The sequence below is a fragment of the Triturus cristatus genome, chromosome 3_1 (genome assembly GCF_964204655.1).
Source record: "Triturus cristatus chromosome 3_1, aTriCri1.1, whole genome shotgun sequence".
NCBI lineage: Eukaryota > Metazoa > Chordata > Amphibia > Caudata > Salamandridae > Triturus > Triturus cristatus.
Genome location: NC_140583.1, coordinates 993,950,790 through 993,970,306, shown reverse-complemented (window position 1 = coordinate 993,970,306; position 19,517 = coordinate 993,950,790). Strand labels below are relative to the sequence as shown.

At 41.8% G+C, this 19,517-nt stretch overlaps 1 protein-coding gene across 1 annotated transcript in view; it reads left to right on the top strand.

Annotated features, from left to right (window-relative positions):
• SIAE (sialic acid acetylesterase) overlaps positions 1-19,517 on the top strand; it is a 399,874-nt gene that overhangs the window by 238,070 nt on the left and 142,287 nt on the right. Inside the window, exon 6 of the mRNA XM_085645673.1 lies at positions 13,456-13,595. Coding sequence (XP_085501799.1) covers positions 13,456-13,595 — 140 coding nt within the window. The remainder of the gene's footprint in view (positions 1-13,455; positions 13,596-19,517) is intronic.

Here is a 19,517-nt window from a genome sequence, read left to right as displayed (position 1 = left end):
AACACTTCTGCAGTGGTGTGGTAAAAATATTTGTCTATAGTGCACTCGGGCAGGGTTCTGTCATATTATCATATAATGTGTCCGACCAGCATGCAGTGCTGAAAAGCCAGGATAAGGTAAGCATGTGCATGGGAGTAGTGGATCTCCTAAGATGGTAGTGGCAATGTTGCACAGTCTATAGGTGTTAGGCTGTATAGCCCTCTATATACACTGCAGGATTAACCTGTTGGCTTTGCAAGTCTAGGGACCCATCATATGTCTTCAACAATGGATGACTCCCCTTTGGCGGAACTGGCTGATTTCCAATAAGATTCCGTTAAATGTTAACGACATCCTGGAAAGTCTTATCCTGGTATGACATCTAATCTCCCAGTTTCCCCTCAAACCAGTCTCTCATACTGGGGTATAAATGTTATCGGATTCAGGTAATCTCTTTTCTAGACAGATTTGGATTAAATATGAGGTGCTACAGAGTTGTCATGCAATGCAATACAACCCTATGCATCCTGGAGACAAATGAATTCATATTCTTTCCTTTGAATGTTGAAGAAACAGGACTCAGGCTCCAAACAGAGTACATGTGAGCATCACTTCCTGCTGAAGGCCAGGAAATCAGAGGCTCCAGATACAGTGGGCCTAGTACCCTCATGACGTCTCAGACAGCACAGATGGTGCTCCCAGGTTCACAAGCCATTGAGAGTCAGAACATCAGAAGCACAAGGGAGCCTCATTCTGCACTATGAGTCAGGACACTAGGAGGGATCTGGCTGAATACATTGGTTCACACCCTTCTGTGGGTACGGACTGTTCAGCTTTCACCTAGCTAAGGACTGGGAGACCAGAGGCACCAACTTGAGCACCTGACAAGCTCTCTCCCTGCTGAAGGCTTGGAACCAGGCTGAATATAGTGAATCTCCCACCCACAGAAGGCAGAGTAATATTTCTGCTTGCTTCAAATTGGTATGCCCATTAGTACTACAGATGGTATGGAAAACTGAGTATATATATATATATATTCACTGAAAAAACCATAGGTTTCACACATGTTATAGTTAGCTGGACATTTTACTGATAAAAAACCAATGAAATTCCCCCGTTATAGTTACTGTAGGCAACTATAACTCACGCGACCGTAATCCTCTGCTGATGCTAATACTGTATTTAGACACCTTTTTGCCCATGTCTTCTTCCATTAAATTTTAGCTATACATATATTACAAATATTTTTTTTTCATAAAGACACATATGTCATCAGCAGAGGATTACGGTCGCGTGAGTTATAGTTGCCTACAGTAACTATAACGGGGGAATTTCATTGGTTTTTTATCAGTAAAATGTCCAGCTAACTATAACATGTGTGAAACCTATGGTTTTTTCAGTGAATTTGCAAGGTTTTTTAAATGCTAATTCCTAACTATAACGTGTGTGAAACCTATGGTTTTTTCAGTGAATTTGTACGGTTTTTTAAATGCTAAGTTACTTTACGCCATTTGTGGCGTGCGCGCCCACTTAACGCAGTTCGTTCCGTGCACGCACGGTGCACTTCGCGCACCGTGCGCGCACAGTGAGCACGCGGTGCGCTTCGCGCACCGCGTGTCCACGTTACGCTAGATGGGCCCTGAACGCACGATGCGCTTCGCGCACCGTGCGCACATGGAGCAAACATATGATGAGCATCGTTGTGACAGGTAAAATATATGTTTTGTAATGTCTATATAAGCCATGCCCAACTGGTGCCCTTCGGACACCAGTTGCACACGGGGTGGGGAGAATGTTGATATTTTTTGTTTTTTTTAGTATTGGCTACCGTACGCGTACGGTAAGCGTAATCGGCGAAATTTTCGAAAAAATAAAAATTGCTTTTTTTCACTTGGGGGATCGTTGGGGACTCCCTCGACATGGCTAGGTGCTTGGGAGCTGTCTAAACAGCCCCTTTACATGTTTTTTCACTTTGTTTTTAAACCCCCGGTCAGGGTGCGAGAGAGAAAATGGCGGCCGCCGCTTCCTGGTTTAGACCGATTCGAATGTTTACTAAGATCTAACGGCCAATCAGAATTGCGCTCGCGCACGTTACCGTACGCGTACGGTAAGCGCACCGTAAGCGCACCGTAAGCTGGCTCAGATATATATATTGATTTAAAGGCTATTTTCTCAGAATCTACTGAACAGATTTACACCAAACCTACAAAAGGCACTTCCTTGACCTGGGGACTACCTCTCTGCCAAATTTCATTAAATTCTGTTCAGCCGTTCGGGCTGTAGCCCTGTCTAAAGGTCCTATGGAAAAATGCATGGGAAAAACACGTTTTGGGACCCCCCTTTTATCTCAGCCCCCGCTTGACGAATCCCCCCGAGACTTTCAGGGTAGGAGCGGAGCGTAGCGCCCCACCTATTTTGAAACATTCGCGAGGATTCGTCGACCGGCGCCAAAGTTATTCAAAATAGAATGTTGCAGATTTCCTATGGAAACGTGGTCCTAACTATAACTACCTACTGGCGACCGCCAGTAGGTAATATATATATATATATATATATATATATATATATATATATATATATATATATATATTCAGTGAAAAAACCATAGGTTTCACACACGTTATAGTTAGGAATTAGCATTTAAAACACCTTAGAAATTCAGTGAAAAAACCATAGGTTTCACACATGTTATAGTTAGCTGGACATTTTACTCGTAAAAAACCAATGAAATTGCCCCGTTATAGTTAGTTCAGCTAACTATAACTCGCGCGCCCGCAATGCACTGCTGATGACGTCACATATTACATCACTCATGACATGGTCAGTGACATCACTCATGACATCACTGATGACATTCCAAATGACATCACTGATGACATCACTGATGACATCATCCAGTGAATGTGGGTTTTTCTGAAAATTAAATATGTTTTATATATGTATATCTCAAGGTCGATGGAAGAATAAATGGGTATATAAGTGTCTAAATGGATGATTTGTTTTTGAAAAATTGATTGTTTAACTGACTGATTAAGTGTATCATAGTGAATACATGTTTTAGTGAGTAATGTTTAAATATGTATATATCTGTATCAGTCTCTCACTTTGTGTATAAGTGGCTGCATGGGTTGGTGAGTAGCTACATGGGTGTCTATATAGGTTATTAGTTGGTTTTTTGAGTATCAGTCTGAGTGTCTGCATGGTTCGGTGGGGGGTATTACGTAGTGCATAGGTGCATGAATGAGTGACTCACTGTTTGTATGTGTTGAACAGACCATGTGTGCAGGACTGCATGGGTGGATGAGTGTGTGTATGGGTGTGTTAGTGAGTGAATGACTGTCTCAATAGTGTCTTTATGAGTAACTACATATGTTTAAAACTAGTATATGTGACTATTGGTGTATATATGTGAGTATATGCAAGGGTGAGAGATTGGAAGAGTTCCTGTATGAATAAGTATGTGTTTCTATAAGTGATTGTTTAAAAGACTAAGTATGTGTAAGTTTCCGTAGAAGTAAGTATGGTGGTGTGTGTATAACTGTATATGCAAGTAAATGTATGTTTGATTCTTTATTAGCACGAGTGACTATGTGTGTGAGTAACTCTATGGATGAGTGGCATTGTGTAACAGGATGTATAGGTGTATGAGTACATATGATGAGTGAGTACATGTATGAGTGACTGTATTGGACTGTTGGTGAATGAGTGGATGTGTATGTGGATCTTAGAATTACTGAAGAGGTTGTTGTAACTGGTATTGGTATGTCCATTGTTTTGAAAATTTTAGTCTCTATTTTTGAATGTGTGTGTCAAAGGTTATATTAGGGTGAGAGGAGGTCTACCACTCTATCACAAGGATGATGTCATCAGTGATGTCATCAGTGATGTCATTTGAGATGTCATCAGTGATGTCATGAGTGATGTCACTGACCATGTCATGAGTGATGTAATATGTGACGTCATCAGCAGTGCATTGCGGGCGCGCGAGTTATAGTTAGCTGAACTAACTATAACGGGGCAATTTCATTGTTTTTTTACGAGTAAAATGTCCAGCTAACTATAACATGTGTGAAACCTATGGTTTTTTCACTGAATTTCTAAGGTTTTTTAAATGCTAATTCCTAACTATAACGTGTGTGAAACCTATGGTTTTTTCACTGAATTTCTAAGGTTTTTTAAATGCTAATTCCTAACTATAACGTGTGTGAAACCCATGGTTTTTTCAGTGAATTTGCAAGGTTTTTTAAATGCTAATTTTTTTTTTTTTTTTTTTTTTTTTCTAACATATTTTTAATTTAATTATCTTACCTTTTATAAAGACTATGATTAAATTTTTAAAATTCTTTAATATGTTTTTTTAAATGTATTTTTTAAAATAAACATGTAAAATGTATTTGCAGTACTTTTTTAAAAAAAAAAATATTTTTTTAGTACGCGTACCGTAAGCTCACGGTAAGCGTACGGTTTACGCAACGTCCGTAATCTATCTACGCTGCTTGCGTATAGTTACGCACTTTGCGTAGCCGCGCGTACTGCGCGTGGGACGCGTTCGCGCTTACGCCACACGCGCACGTTACGCGGAAGTGTCGGGTAGTGACTGTTATGCGCAAGCGCGTGTCTTTTTTACGCGCATGCGTACTTTTTGCCGTAAGCGTACCGTAAGCGTACGGTAGGTCATGTGATCATGAAACACAACTTTTGATTGGTTGAAACTACTTTCAGTTCTAGAACTCTCCTACACCACACCCATTCCCCTCATTTCTGCTTGTGATCCCTTGGGAGAAGGAGCTGGTTTGTCTTTGGGATACGATGGCAGAACAGCAGAGCTCTTCTGAGAGTGAGGCTAGCACTAGCAGCACTGTCTTGAGGCAGAGATCGAGGAAACAAAAGCCCTCTTATGTATGGGATTATTTTACTTTTCCTGAAGGCCAGCAAAAGGTAAATGCACCCTTAGTGACTTGTAAGCTGTGTAAGCGTGTACTTTCTAGAGGTAATCCTAACAGGAAGTATTCCTTTGGGAATCACACCATGAAGAGACACCTCCAGGATGTACACAGAAGGACACATGGTCATCGTTTTGGAGGTAACTCTTCAGAAAGACGAGCCAGTACATCCACAGTAGCTCAGCCTGGACCATCATCTGCAGGGCTGACTCCTTCTTCTGCAGGTCAGGTGAGCCCTTCATCTGTGGGGGGAGAATCTCCTTTTGCTGGCCCTCTGGAAATGAACCCTCGATTTCGGAAGGTTGATATTCATTGCACATTTTGTAAAGATCTAATTTGCCATAGGGAGACCAGTGTTTCCCTAGTGAACAACAAAATAGATCAGCACATTTGTCGCTTTGAATAATTTTCCCATGCTTCCTTTCCTCTGTCCCTGCATGAACACAACGGTTCTTTTAAGAGCCAACCTTATCTTTCATCTTTTTTTTTACATATGTTTTTAAAAACATTTTTTTTTTTCTTTTTACCGTACGCGTACGGTGCGCGTACTTTTTTTGTTTTTTTTTTAAAAAAACACTAAAAATCATTTATCACATTACATTGTCCTTGAGAGACTACAATTATTATTATTGACTTACCATACTCACTGAAAAAATATTTATTCATTTGTTTTTTTTAAAAATAGTTTTAAAAATGTTTGTAGTTTTCGAAAATTTTCTATATCTATCTGGAAAAAAAGAAAAAAGTATTAATATTTTTAAAACATTTTATAATACAGTACACATATTTCCATAAAATATTTTTGCCTTATTTTTGCTGTTTTCAGAATATATTGCATTTTTTAAAAAGCCCATGTCCAGACTGCTACACTCCAGCAAGGGCAACCAGCCTTAGTGATGCTGAATGTATTTGCATTACAGACTGAAACCTCAAAACCCCACTCGCTTGTAAATACTGTGCATGACTATACATGGCAAGCACATGGGTGTGTGCTAAGACTCTGCTTCTTCCCCCAAAAATTCGCTCCCCCTTTCCATCTAATGCAACTGTGAAATCACCAGAGCAAGACGCAATAAATCTCTGCCTATAATTCCTCTCTGCACACAGAGTCATGTTTTCACATTAGTCCCAAAACGAAATTTCTTTGCCAATTTGAAAGCACACTTACTGCTCTTTTTTTTTTCGGGGCAAGTGAAAATCACTTTTACAGACTGACACATTATGAAACCACCATGTGTAACTACAACAAAAACAATTTCCATTTCTATTATTCATTTCTTAAGTTACCACATACATCCCCTCTCAAACTGTAAACTCACCTTTAAAATTAGTTAGTTGTGAAAGAAATGTGACACTCAAACAGCAGATTATCAGAGCCAGGATCTCTGTTGTGTTCACCTCTCTCCTCTCAGCAGAACCAGATAATGGCAAACTTTCCCTCTATTTTTCCACACATATACTTGTAAGTTTCAAATCTCAGTGCTTCCCCCTTTTTTTCAAATGTAATCACACATTTCTATTGGTTGAAAACCAACCCTTTTCCAAAAGTACCCTTCCCCCAACTTGACTTCTGCCTAGTACCCTTCCCCCAACTTGACTTCTGCCTGCTACCATAGCAACAGCTCATGGAACACTGCTGTGTTGAGTTAGGTCAGAAGTTCGCCAAACAATGTTTCAATTCCACAGAGCAAGAGTGCTTGACTTTTCAAACCTAACAGCAAATCCATAGTACTGTTCTTTGGTTACACATTTTTTTTTACCAATACAAAACATGCTTCTATTAATTTACACATACAGCCTAGTTTTTATTCTAGAATGGTATGAAACAGCCAATCAGTTCTTTTTGTTTTGAAAAAAATATGTATGCCTCCATTTCCAAACTGTCTTTCTTTTCATATTGCCATTCTACTGAAAGACACCTCCTGAGTGCATCCAGTTCTCCTTTGAAGATGTTCACAGTGTGGATTGTAGGGCACAGCTATGTCTTCTGGAGTGAAAAGTTTGCAGAGAAAACAGGTATGGTGAGAGACCTTGCTTTGCCAAATGTAGACATTAAATGGATTGGTCAGAGAGGGTTAAAGTGGCACCAATTGATGCCATTGGTGAAATCCTTCATTCAAATCCAACACCCTGACCTCATAATAGTGCACTGTGGTGGCAATGACCTAGGCACTTTGACTGGGGTAGGTCTGGAAATGCTTATGAAGGACACCTTTGCACAACTGTTTACACTTTTCCCTAAAACTGCCTTTGTGTTTTCCAACATATGCCAAAGGCAAAAATGGAACTGGTCCAATCATTTCTGTCCACAGATTGACAAAGCAAGAAAGCACGTCAACAAATCTGTTTCTGCTTTCCTCCGTGACTATGGTATGGGTGCCATTTACCACAACAACTTGCGTTATGACATGCAAGACATTTATAGAGGAGATGGTGTGCACTTCAATGATGAAGGGAACAGAGTCTTCCTCTTGAACCTTAGACTCTGCATCGGTACTTACTTGTAGGTACCACTAAAAAAATGACTTCATAAACACAACAGCTCTTTTTAGAGCTCCCTAATATCTAAACTCTTAAATCTGCTTTTCATTTATTTTTTTTTATTTTTTTTACCGTACGCTTACCGTAAGCTTACCGTACGCGTACCCCGTGATTTTTTTTAAAATCAATAAATGTTTTTTTTGTACTTTTCTGTCCTTCTTTGACCCCCTTACAAATGTTAGGGGGTCTGTAACTCTCCTCATTGCCCCCTTTCCTTGTTTTCACTCTTTTTTTTCAGAGTGAAATACACAAAATGGCGGCCGCCGCTTCCTGGTTTCGACCGATTCGAATGTTTACTAAGATCTAAGAGCCAATCAGAATCGCGCTCGCGCACGCCACCGTACGCTTACCGTAAGCGTACGGTAAGCGTACCGTAAGCGGGCTCAGATATATATATTGATTTAAAGGCTATTTTCTCAGAATCTACTGAACAGATTTACACCAAACCTACAAAAGGCACTTCCTTGACCTAGGGACTACCTCTCTGCCAAATTTTGAGTAATTCTATTCAGCCGTTCGGGCTGTAGCTCGTTCTAAAGGTCCTATGGAAAAATGCATGGGAAAAACGCGTTTTGGGACCCCCCTTTTATCTCAGCCCCCACTTGACGGATCCCCCCGAGACTTTCAGGGTAGGAGCGGAGCGGAGCGCCCCACCTATTTTGAGAAATTCGCGAGGATTCGTCGACCGGCGCCAAAGTTATTCAAAATAGAATGTTGAGGTTTTCCTATGGAAACGTGGTCCTAACTATAACTACCTACTGGCGACCGCCAGTAGGTAATATTCACTGAAAAAACCATAGGTTTCACACACGTTATAGTTAGGAATTAGCATTTAAAAAACCTTGCAAATTCACTTAAAAAACCATAGGTTTCACACATGTTATAGTTAGCTGGACATTTCACTCGTAAAAAACCAATGAAATTCCCCCGTTATAGTTAGTGCAGGCAATTATAACTCACGCAACCGCAATCCTCTGCTGATGACGTCAGATATTACATCACTGTATTTAGACACTTATTTACCCATGTATTCTTCCATTAATCTTTAGCTATACATATATTACAAATATTTATTTTTCATAAAGACACATATGTCATCAGTGATGTAATATCTGACGTCATCAGCAGAGGATTGCGGTCGCGTGAGTTATAGTTGCCTGCACTAACTATAACGGGGGAATTTCATTGTTTTTTTACGAGTGAAATGTCCAGCTAACTATAACATGTGTGAAACCTATGTTTTTTTAAGTGAGGTTTCACATTTGCGGAGTCTTATGGAGCAGCGTGGGGGTTGATTTTGAGCCACAACCTCCAGAGGAGCCCATACAGGGTTTCATGCATGAAGATTTGCAGGACAAATATTGTGGCCATTGACATCGCGACATACTGCAAGTCCCAGAATTCAGTTGGGACTGACCTCACAGAGGATTGGCCCATTGGAGGGCGTGTTAGGTCAAATGAATGCAGGTGTGTTGGACAGATAGCTGCGGTGTTGTACCAGGAAGAAGGGAACCATTCTCGAAACGCGTCGTAATTTAACACTGCAACTCTGCTATACTCACCCTCTTGATGTCAGCGGTTCTACCTGAATAAAGATGTGTCACCATCAGCGCTGGTCTTGAGTGCTCTCTTGTGCATGGGCACAACGTTTCCCAAAATATATATATATATATATATATATATATATATATATCTGTTTTGCTTGAGGATGTGCTCCTCATGAAAGAGCAGAATGCAGTCATTCACATGAAGTTATCCAGTGACTGAAGAGAACTGACTTACTGACCCGTGCTTTAGTAGGCAAAAAAAACAATGTGAATGACACAACAATAGACCAATGGATGAAAAGGGCTGGCTCAAAGCTCCTATGAGTAAGTGTATTATTTATATAACATTATTACAGTCAAAAGGACTTGGGTAACACCAGACCTAAACAAGCATTTGCAATGCAATAGGTCTCGCATTTGTTGCAGTTGGAGCTACTGGCATTGTAAATGGCAGTGTTTTTTATCAATGTTTTTGTTTGCAGTGGAGTGATTATTTAACAATTACACACTATACCATATTATAAGCTATTCTAGCAACTGTACAGTAAAGCTATGGCTATTTTAACGTAAAGGAGTGTGAATGGATGAATAAAAATACAAAAAACAGGATCTAAAAATGTACGATGGAATGTATAGCAGGGGACTGGGACTACCGATCACAACAAATGTACTTGAAGTGATTGGGGCATCATATGCAATAAAAAAATTGGTAGTACGGGGTGTCAGCGACGCTTGTGCAAATGTTGTTCAGCTGGTGAAGTGGTCAGCTCTGTTTGCAGATGCAAAGTGGTGAAAGGTGAAGTATTCAGCTCTGTTTGCAGGCACAAAGGGATGAATGGTGAAGTGGTCACTCTCTTCAGCGGTGAACATGCTCTTTACTGTTGCTCATGGGCATCAAGAGACTCTGCCAGGTCTAACGCATTCCAGAGACCTTATATGATGGCTGGGGTTTGTAAATAAACCTACATTAAACACCACTAAGAGATGAAGCGATTTCTGCAACATCACATGATTTTTATCCAAAATGTGTTTTTTCGGGTTTACTTTTTGGATTCCTGGGATGCTCTGGCATAAGATTCCCGGTTCCACCAGGATTCATTTGGTACAGTAAATAAACACAATAACCAAAAATACTCTCAAACTGCAGTTTAACGGAGACCTGGTTTTCTGTGTAACAGACAAATGCCTGACCATGGTCCCAGCAGGGGCACGTGCCACCTAATCTAGAGACACTTCTCTCACAGGAGTTGTGCCAACTCACCTGCAGCCAAAGCTATGGGTCACGTGAAAATGGAATGGAGAGTAAGGGGGGTACAGGGAGAGAGAAATGGGGGCATGGAGAGAAATGGCGGACCGAGAGAGAACGGGGGAAGAGAGGCTGGAAGGGTGAAAACGAAAGGGAGAGAGGGAACTAGTGAGGGGGTACCGGAAGGGGAAGGAGGTGGACAGGTGATATACATTTTAAAAAGCAGGTCTTTGGCAGTAAGTGATGACTGCTGGCAAGGACCAACACCCGGAAAGGAGGTTTGACATCCGAGCCCCCACTATTATAATGTGAAACTATCATGCAACTACAATATCACATAAAGGTGCTAGTTTTCCAAAGACACATGACCCGCCTGATGTACACACTACAAGATTCTTATAAGTCCCAAGAACATAAAGACAAATTCATCTGGCACATTGGAAAAAAATTATACTTTTCAAATAGCCCTCCGTATTAAATTCGCTCCATTTCTACGCTCAGTTAACAAATATAACTACTACCCAATCAATGGTATTCAATTGATCCACCTCGGAAGAATGAAGGCTGAGGCAGCCTTGCCGGGAGTGTAACCTCTGCCCCTTACAAGTGTACGTCTCACGGAGCCCTTCTGCCGGTATTGTGTTGGACAGCTGGTTTCAATTCGATCAGTTGAGCCCCTTATGTGTAGCCTTTAAACAGAAAAACAGCAAAGCCCGCTTTTGTATTCGCCAGATAACTAGGAAAACCAGCTATACACGAGGCGCGAGCAGCAACCGGAGTCACAGAGGTAGAGAGATCATCCTTGGCTCCGCCGGTTATGAATAACTTAACATCCACGTACCTACCAAACATGAATGTGTCCTTCTATAATGGATGTGGTATACATGTAAAGTGCTCCAATACCTACGGATTGAGTTTGCGCTAAATAAAAAAAACTAAAAAATAAATACAAACCCCTAACAGATCTGTTCCAGGTCAGGCAGCGGAGTCATAGTTCGCCCGACCCTTGTGAAGACAGAGCAGCCGTCCCTGAAAATCAGCAGGGCAAGGGCGAGGATGTGGTCCGTCGGCTAAACTGCCGACTTTGGTGCTGGAAACCAGAGTTTGAGCCCCGAGGTCGCATCAACATCCTGTGATTCTGGGCAAATCACTTAATCTCCCCGTGCCTGAATGTGTAATGTAAATACGGTGCTCGTGTAAAGTGCTCCAATAAACTTCGGGTCGAGTTTGTGCTATATATATATATGCAAAAAAAAACAAGTGCAAAGGCAAGTAACAGTACAAGGACATGTCGCCAGCTAGTCACATGCACTCATAACCACACCTACAGGCGACGCAACAGCACAGTGAACCCATCTGCCCAACACCGGACATTTTGCAACTTGCTTTTATAGAGTGTACGCATAATTATACATTTGCCACACTTGCCTCATACCATCATCTCCTGCATATTTTTCCTTTTCTCGCATAATTTAGCCAACCCTGCCAGTTATACTATAATAAAGTAAACAAACTAAACAGTTCACAGAACTTACCCCAGTAAAACAAGCGTCTTCAAATAGGTCGTGTCTCCAATGAATGTCGCTGATTCGCCTTCTTTGAAAATGTTCAGTGCTGCACGTTTAAATAGAGCATTGGATGCACGAAAGATATCACTAATGGCACTAAGTAAACAAAGTAATTGCTAAAAATGTCCTAAAACATGCCGCCCTAATTATCGCTTGCCATGCAGCTTTTATGACTAATGAAGGCGTGTGGCGGTGGCGCCAGTAATACGCCTGCTCCCGATCACAACACAGAAAGTGAGAATTATCACAGCATGAGACCCCACAGTAATCATTAGCACAGCATGTCGACAGGCGCCCCAGGCTGCTGGAGCACTCAACTATAATTAATGCGCAGCACGTCTTCCGGAGACGAGCACTCAACTGGAATTAACGCTCACAAGCTGTTCCACTGTGAAGTGCGTTTACAGACCAGAATCGGCTCGTGCCCAGACCAGAATCGGCGCAGCACGTCTTCCGGAGACGAACACTCAACTGGAATTAACACGCACAAGCTGTTCCACTGTGAAGCGCGTTCACAGACCAGAATCGGCTCATGCCCAGACCAGAATCGGCTCGTGCCCAGGTCTGTCTCCCTTGGGAGTAAACACGGCAACAATAGTCTCGTTGGCGGCAGCGCTTCGCGCTGCAACGCCAGCAAGACCTAAAAAGCAGACACAACAGCAAGCGATGAAAGGTTGCTGTGGCATTGCTTGTTGGAGAGACAATCCCTCACGCTGTAAAATTACTCTAATCGAGACATGCGAGCTACTCTCTTTTCTAACATGAACTAGAACATGCACATACTTTGCAGGTGAATGGAGGGAGTCCAGTGTAAAAGAGGAAATGTCGCTCTGCATTACCCTAACACTTGCTTATTACTTCGGTCTGCATGGCTGCTTAGTAAAACCTAAAAGATTTAAGTGCCAGTGTGAACTGACAGCACAGCTGGACCGAGGCCGAACAAGCTTGCATCTCATAGAAAGGACCTTTTGTGAACAAACTAAAGTTCACAAGACGTAGTCTGCAACTGATTCTTTCAAAGCTACTCTCTTAATTCATTGCTGCAACTTTTACTGAAAGAACTGTAGATTTTTTTAAAGAGATGACTCATCATTCGAATGCTGTGCCTTGCCAGAGAACTGGCCCCCTCTTCTCCAAAACCCAGGCAGTTTAGAAATATGACGACCTGTGCTGTTTTTAACTCTCGATCCTCGCAAAGAACTTTATCTCAGAGAGATAAATTGATGTGCTGTGCATCACTACAACGTGTGCCTAACGGGACAAGCATCCTTTCAACCTATCAACCAGCTATACAGAAATCAACGTTAAACACTGAAAGATAATAGGGAAGGTTCGAGTTCTAGATGTTGCAATTCTGATTTTCCAATTCTGATTTTACATATGTAATAGGTACAGTCATAATATTTTGACGAAAATATATGCGTTAAAGCAAAATTTAATGTGTCTTGTATATAAATGTTTATTTCATGTATTACTTAATTAATCTGCACTATTTGTATTTTTGAGATGTCCTTATAGTAAGATGTTAATGTAGTAAACATGAAAGAACGTTGAAGATGGATGGATTTTTGCATATCCTTTTGGATAAGATACATAACCCCATAATGATGTTCATATATTTACCTTTTTAGGCAAAAGAGACATCCAAGGGACTCTTACTTCAGTTACCATGACTACAGCTATTCTGGGCCTGAAATGAATTCTGTTCTCTGGAATGCAATGATTCACCCACTGCTAAACATGACGATAAAAGGAGCCATTTGGTATCAAGGTACAAAACTGTTTATTTTACTTATCTTTATCTTTGATTTGTTTATAACAGTCTCATGCACCAGAGGTTGCTAGGAGGACCGGTAGCATTAAGGAAGAAGGGGGAGGAAGGAAGGCTATTGGCTTAGCCGTCCACAAGACAACGCTTGTAGAAAGAGGTGTGGTGTTCACTTGCTTTCGAAAAGATCTGATGTTTGGGGAGATGCTGAAAAAGAGTTTAATAGCTGATTTGTAAAATTGACCAACTTTATTTTAGAGTTTTGGAGGAATAGAGATGTATTCATTGGTGCTCACTGCTGTATCCATTGAAGTGCCCTGCTTATATTCTGGTAGAGGCTAGATAGCACCCATTGATCTCTGGCAAATCCAGAAAAACATGCCTAAATACAGCCATGAATGAGAAGGCCAAGTATGCGTGTTTCGGAAGTGAATTTCTACTGCTAAGCAAAGATGGATTTTTTAAGAGGGTGTGAAACCTAGGTGCCTCTTTTAGAGAATCTGGAACTGTGCAGTGTTTTCCTGCATTCTACAGTAATAGGCACGGAATGTGTAGAGGTGTATGCTGAAGCTGCTTGTTAGCTCCCACTTTGTTTTCATTGTTGATTAATAATGTATTTGGTTACCTAAATGATTGTGATAATTCCCTTAAACTTGATGGTTCAAATGTCCTAGCGCTTTAATTCACTGATGACACTCTGCCAATATCGAGAGCACCCGTAGGTTTGAAAAATTTACTTAATGAGTTTCTAAACTTCTGTAATTTGTGGGGCTTGAAAATAAATACATCTGCAACCAAATGTATCGTATTCAGCCCTCACAAGTCCTATAGAGACGAATTGAAGATGGTGGACACAGTTTTAGGAAAAATAGACAACTTTGATCATTTGGAATTAAAGTATCTAACAATCTATCATGGAACCCCTATACAGAAGAGAGGACTAGTAGTGCATAATAGAACTGTGGTGGTATTCAAAAATGCACAAATCAACATTAACTAGATCAGTGTCTCCGCCTCTTCAAGTATATAGATTAAAGGCCCAAGCTGCAGCACTACATGGTATAGAAATTTGGGAATCCAGAAAGCTAATGAATTCCCTTTGAGGAAGAATCATACTGTTAGGGCCTTATTTAATATGCCTCAAAGTACCCCCATACACCCTTATTTTTCTATTCTGGGTTAAAGGGAATGGAACACTTAGCTTCCCTTAAACCTCATGTATTTGCTAGGATTGTGGTCAACAACTGTGCTGAAACCGTACAGAAAATGATTATTCGAGATCTTGAGATTAGGTAATCCTTTTACTACACCATGGTTATGTTTTGTGAAATTGTGGCTAAACTCTTCCAGTCTGGAAGCACTCTGTGGTTTGTTTCCCACCCCTTGTCCTCCTCCCTCGTGTTGCTTGCTCCCGGTGCTGTTTTTACTTATATTGCACAGCAGCAGTATGGCGTAAATGGAAAAACGTGACACGAGGCAGTGAAATCTGCCTGTCATTGCGTTTTTTTGTGTGTTTTTTTGCTTATAACCTTTTGCCCAGCAGTTCATTGTGCAACATGCAAAACAACTTTGACAAAGCCAGTAGATCTGGCATAGACGAAACCTTGACTTTGCTAATGCTTGTTCCTGTCAGAAGTGGCATAGACTCGCTTAACTGGCGATGAGCTTGTTAGAGTTTCGAGTGTTTGCTGACTGGATTGTTTGACTGGCAAGTACATAGAGTTTATACACTAATATTGCAGCTTGAAGGAAATTCTGTTTTTCAGGGTACCCAATAATAGTAATTTTATGTTTGTGGTCTAAAAACCGCTTTATTTTTAAATGAAGCCAAAGAATGTCTCAGTGATTACACTTCTGCAGTTTGAAGGTAAAAACATGCTGAAGTGACTTTATTTCTCCAGTTTGATGGCTGTGTTCTAAATTAAACTAGAGCACACAGGGGTGATTGATTGACTACTTTTCTTTCCTAAATTTAGACTAATGACTTCCTGCTGACAGTTTTGTATTTTTATGGATGGCAATTTAATTCATGCTGGTAAATCTTTTTATTACAGTATTTAGCAGTAAAGTTGGCTGTATCTTCCTAAAGCAGCCGGAATTTCCTTGATTTCTTTTGTTTGTCATTGACTTCACGTTATGCTGGTTCTCTTCAGTGTTATCAACCAAATGTCATTTGATTCACTAATCCTTCTTGTAGATGAGGGACTACAGAATTTATAGGCACTGTGTATTTTGTGTTTTGGGAAGAACAAAGAAACTCAAAGCAGTAGGAAAATCAGGCTTCTCGCCTCATACATTGCTTTCATTACTTTATTCTAATAACTCCTGTTTTGTATTTAAAAAGGAAGATGCTCAGGTTGAGGGCGTCAAACAAGATGTTTCTGACAAATTCAAATGTGGACTCCTTTTCCTAATTACCTAGCTAGGCCTCAGACAGACCATATTTTAAATCCTGTTTTACGGTTAACACCTTTAAAATTCCCCAATATTATTTATTAATTCAATATTCAGTTTATTAATTACAGTAGTATTATTAGAATGTGATGTAGTTGTTGCCAATTTAGGTTGTTAGTGAGTCTTAGGCTCTCATTACGATGTTGGGCAGTCCATTTCGGTGAGGGAACCGCTTGACCATAAGTCGGCGGTTCAGCACACAGAATTAGGATGTGACCTCACATGATGCGGTCGCAAACTTCCATTTTTCAATGGAAGCTTGTGTGGCGGGTCGAACCGCACGCAGCACAAGCTCCCATTGAAAAATTGAAGTTTTTGCACATCCCTGCATCGTGTAGCAGGCACCTCTTAGACCACAACTAGAGGGCCAGGTGGGAGGGGGCTCTGCTAAGGCCCCCAAAGGCACTTGCCAACAGCATTCCATGTTGGAAAGGCCGACATGGGACTGCTTTCGGAAAGTGCCATCATAATCCCCACGGCCGAAACGCCATCCGTTAGGGATTATGAGGCCCTTCCGACTGGCCGACGATCTCCTGGAGCCCGTTGGAACCCAGTCAATTTTCAATTTAAGAATCTTTATTCGGTGATTAAAAAACACCATAAAAGCACACATACATATACATAGATAAAACGGCATTAAATATTAGTCAAGATCCTTGTGCATAAATAACAATAAAATGCTAACATACAAGGCTGTAAATTTAAAACAGGGAGTCACAAGTCTTTTAATCCTCTCCCCTCGTCTTCCTTAGTCGGACCGCAACCTTGATAAAATTCATAACACAACACAAGGTTAGCGGGTCAGAAGCTTTTTGCAAGTAGATTAGTGCATCTCTGGCATGTTCCAGGTGGGCCTTTTTTAGGATGTCTACTAGGAATCTACGCCTGGGCATTGAATAATAGGGACAGAGCAAAGTAAAATGAAGGGAGTCCTGCGGAGACCGATTGTCGCAGCCGCAGGGTCCCTTCTGCTCGATTGACATGGTAAAACCTGCTGGCGAGGCCAACATAAAAGGAAGTAGGCTCAGTCTGAAACGGCACATAAGAAATCTGTCCTGTGTATTGTGTACAAGATACAGGTAGGGCTCCATACCCTCCACACTCTTCACCAAAGTATGAGCCCTTATTGACTTTTTTTCCCCTTCAGCCAGAGCACGGCATTGGGTTTTCCGCTCTAGGGAAATTTCCCCTACTTGTTTCTTGTGCTGTGCTGAAATGGTGGTGGGGTTCTTGAAGAGGTTTCCAAACCCTAGTTCCTCGAGAGTGTTTCTCACATATTTGAGCCATGGGATGCGCATGCAGTGGGTCCTACCTAGGCAGTCCAGTAAGATTTTTCTACTTAGATGCGCGTCTGGATTTACCCAGATTTTTAGCCACGCCACAATTGGCCTAAGTTTTAACAAATCGACCAGATATGGCCTCCCTAGCTCCCTGTGAGCTATGAGTCCAGCAGTGCTGGGTGGTACCCTCAGGATAGATTTCAGATGTTTGTTCTCTTCCTGGTCAATTCTAGAGGTATTCACGAAGCCCCAAACTTCTGCCCCATAGCTTACTTTAGCGCATGTTATGGAGCCGTACAGGTTCATCACCTGTTCCGGACTCCATCTGCCCAACCTCCTGCCATATCCGGCTATTGCCCCGTTAGAGGCAATCATTTTGTTACAGCGCTCTTCCACCAAGGAGTTAAATTGAAGAGCACCATCAAAGGTTACTCCGAGATAGGAGAACGTTTTAACCTCCTCTAAACAATGGGAGCCTATTGTGTAAGAAAATTTTGAGGAAGGTTTTTTGCCTGCCAGGAGCACGTAAGATTTGCTTAGGTTGACAGATAAGTCCAGATCGCTCATAAACTTGACGAACCCATCTATCAGAATCTGTAGGCTTCGTGGTGTACGCGCCAGCAAGACCGCGTCGTCTGCGTAAAGCAGGACAGGGATTTGCCGCGTCCCAACCCTTGGGGAATCTGCCTTTAAGCCCAAAAGAAACTGTTCCAAATTATTAATGTAAAGGGAGAACAAAAAAGGGGCAAGAATGCAACCTTGTCTGACTCCACTTTTGCATGGAAAGGAGTCCGTCAAACCTCCCTCCCTGTTAAATCTAACTCTAGCCGTGGTGTCGCTATGCAGCTCTCTTAGTATGGTAATTAGGCCGCTCTCGATCCCCATCCCTGCCATCATGTCCCACAACTTCCCTCTGTTGACGTGATCGAATGCTGCTGCCAGGTCCATGAATCCCATATAAATGGGTTCCTTACTGGCCAGAGTATATTTTGCAGTCAGCATATATAGGTTCAGGCATTGGTCGCTGGTGGACCTCCCTGACCTGAACCCATATTGAGTGTCCGAGAAGATGTTGTTCTCTTCGGTCCACTCGGACAATCTGTTCAGGAGTGCCCTTCCCAGAAGTTTAGCCGAGACGTCAATCAGGGAAATAGGCCGATAACACTTGGGGTCGTCCTTGTTGCCCTTTTTAAAGATTGGCACAATGATCGCTTTAGACCATGATGGAGGGAGACCGCAGGTGATAGCAGTGTTTAGGACCCTGGTCATCAGTGGGGCCCAAAGATCTATATTACTAAGAAAAAGGTCAGGGGGAATTCCATCTGGGCCCGGGGCTTTATTCTTAGTTAGACTCTCCATCCCTGCCGTGATCTCCTTAAGGGTAAATACTACCGGAGGAGCCTGACTTGGGGTTACTGATGACTCTACGTGGGGACCCGATTCATGGTTATACAGGCTCCTAAAGTGTGTGACCCACTGCTCCGGGAGGATGTTAGCCCCTATCTCCGGAGAATCATTTTCTTGAAAGGTCGGTTTATTGATGATTCTCCAGAACCCCGCTAGGTCCCTTCTTTCCCCTGCCTCTCTCAGATCTGCCCAAGCTTCTGCCTGCAGGGTGAGTTTCCTCCTTTTGGTCTCTTTTTTATATTTTTCTCTACATGCCCTGATTACTTGTGGATCTCGTGGTTTTGACTTAAGGGAGCATTTCAGTTCCCTCAGTGCCTTGGAACAATCTTTATCAAACCACCGGGGATTGACCAGATTACGCGTGGGCGCACTGGACCTTAGTAATCCGTCTATCAGGTTGGCAATGTGGTTAAATGCTTCTAATAACCTTGGTCCCTGGACTTCCAGATCCAAACATTCATTTATGGCCAGCAGACCCTTATCGCTCAGGTTTTTATAGAACTTTGCCCCATCTATTTTGGACCATTTCAGTCTCCTGCCTTGATCGGTGACCCTCTCCACGATTGAACGATGGGCATTGGAGCCAATACCCGCCCTATATGCGAGCATTAAAACAAGCGGGTTATGGTCGCTGAAAGTGTTCCAGTCTATCCCTACACTGACTACTTTATTAACCAGGGATCTCGAGACCAGAATATAATCTATAATAGACGAGCAGCCCCTGCCCTTAAAAGTTGGTGGGAGTGTACCATCCGACTGTGGGTCTACCATATTAATGGTGTGC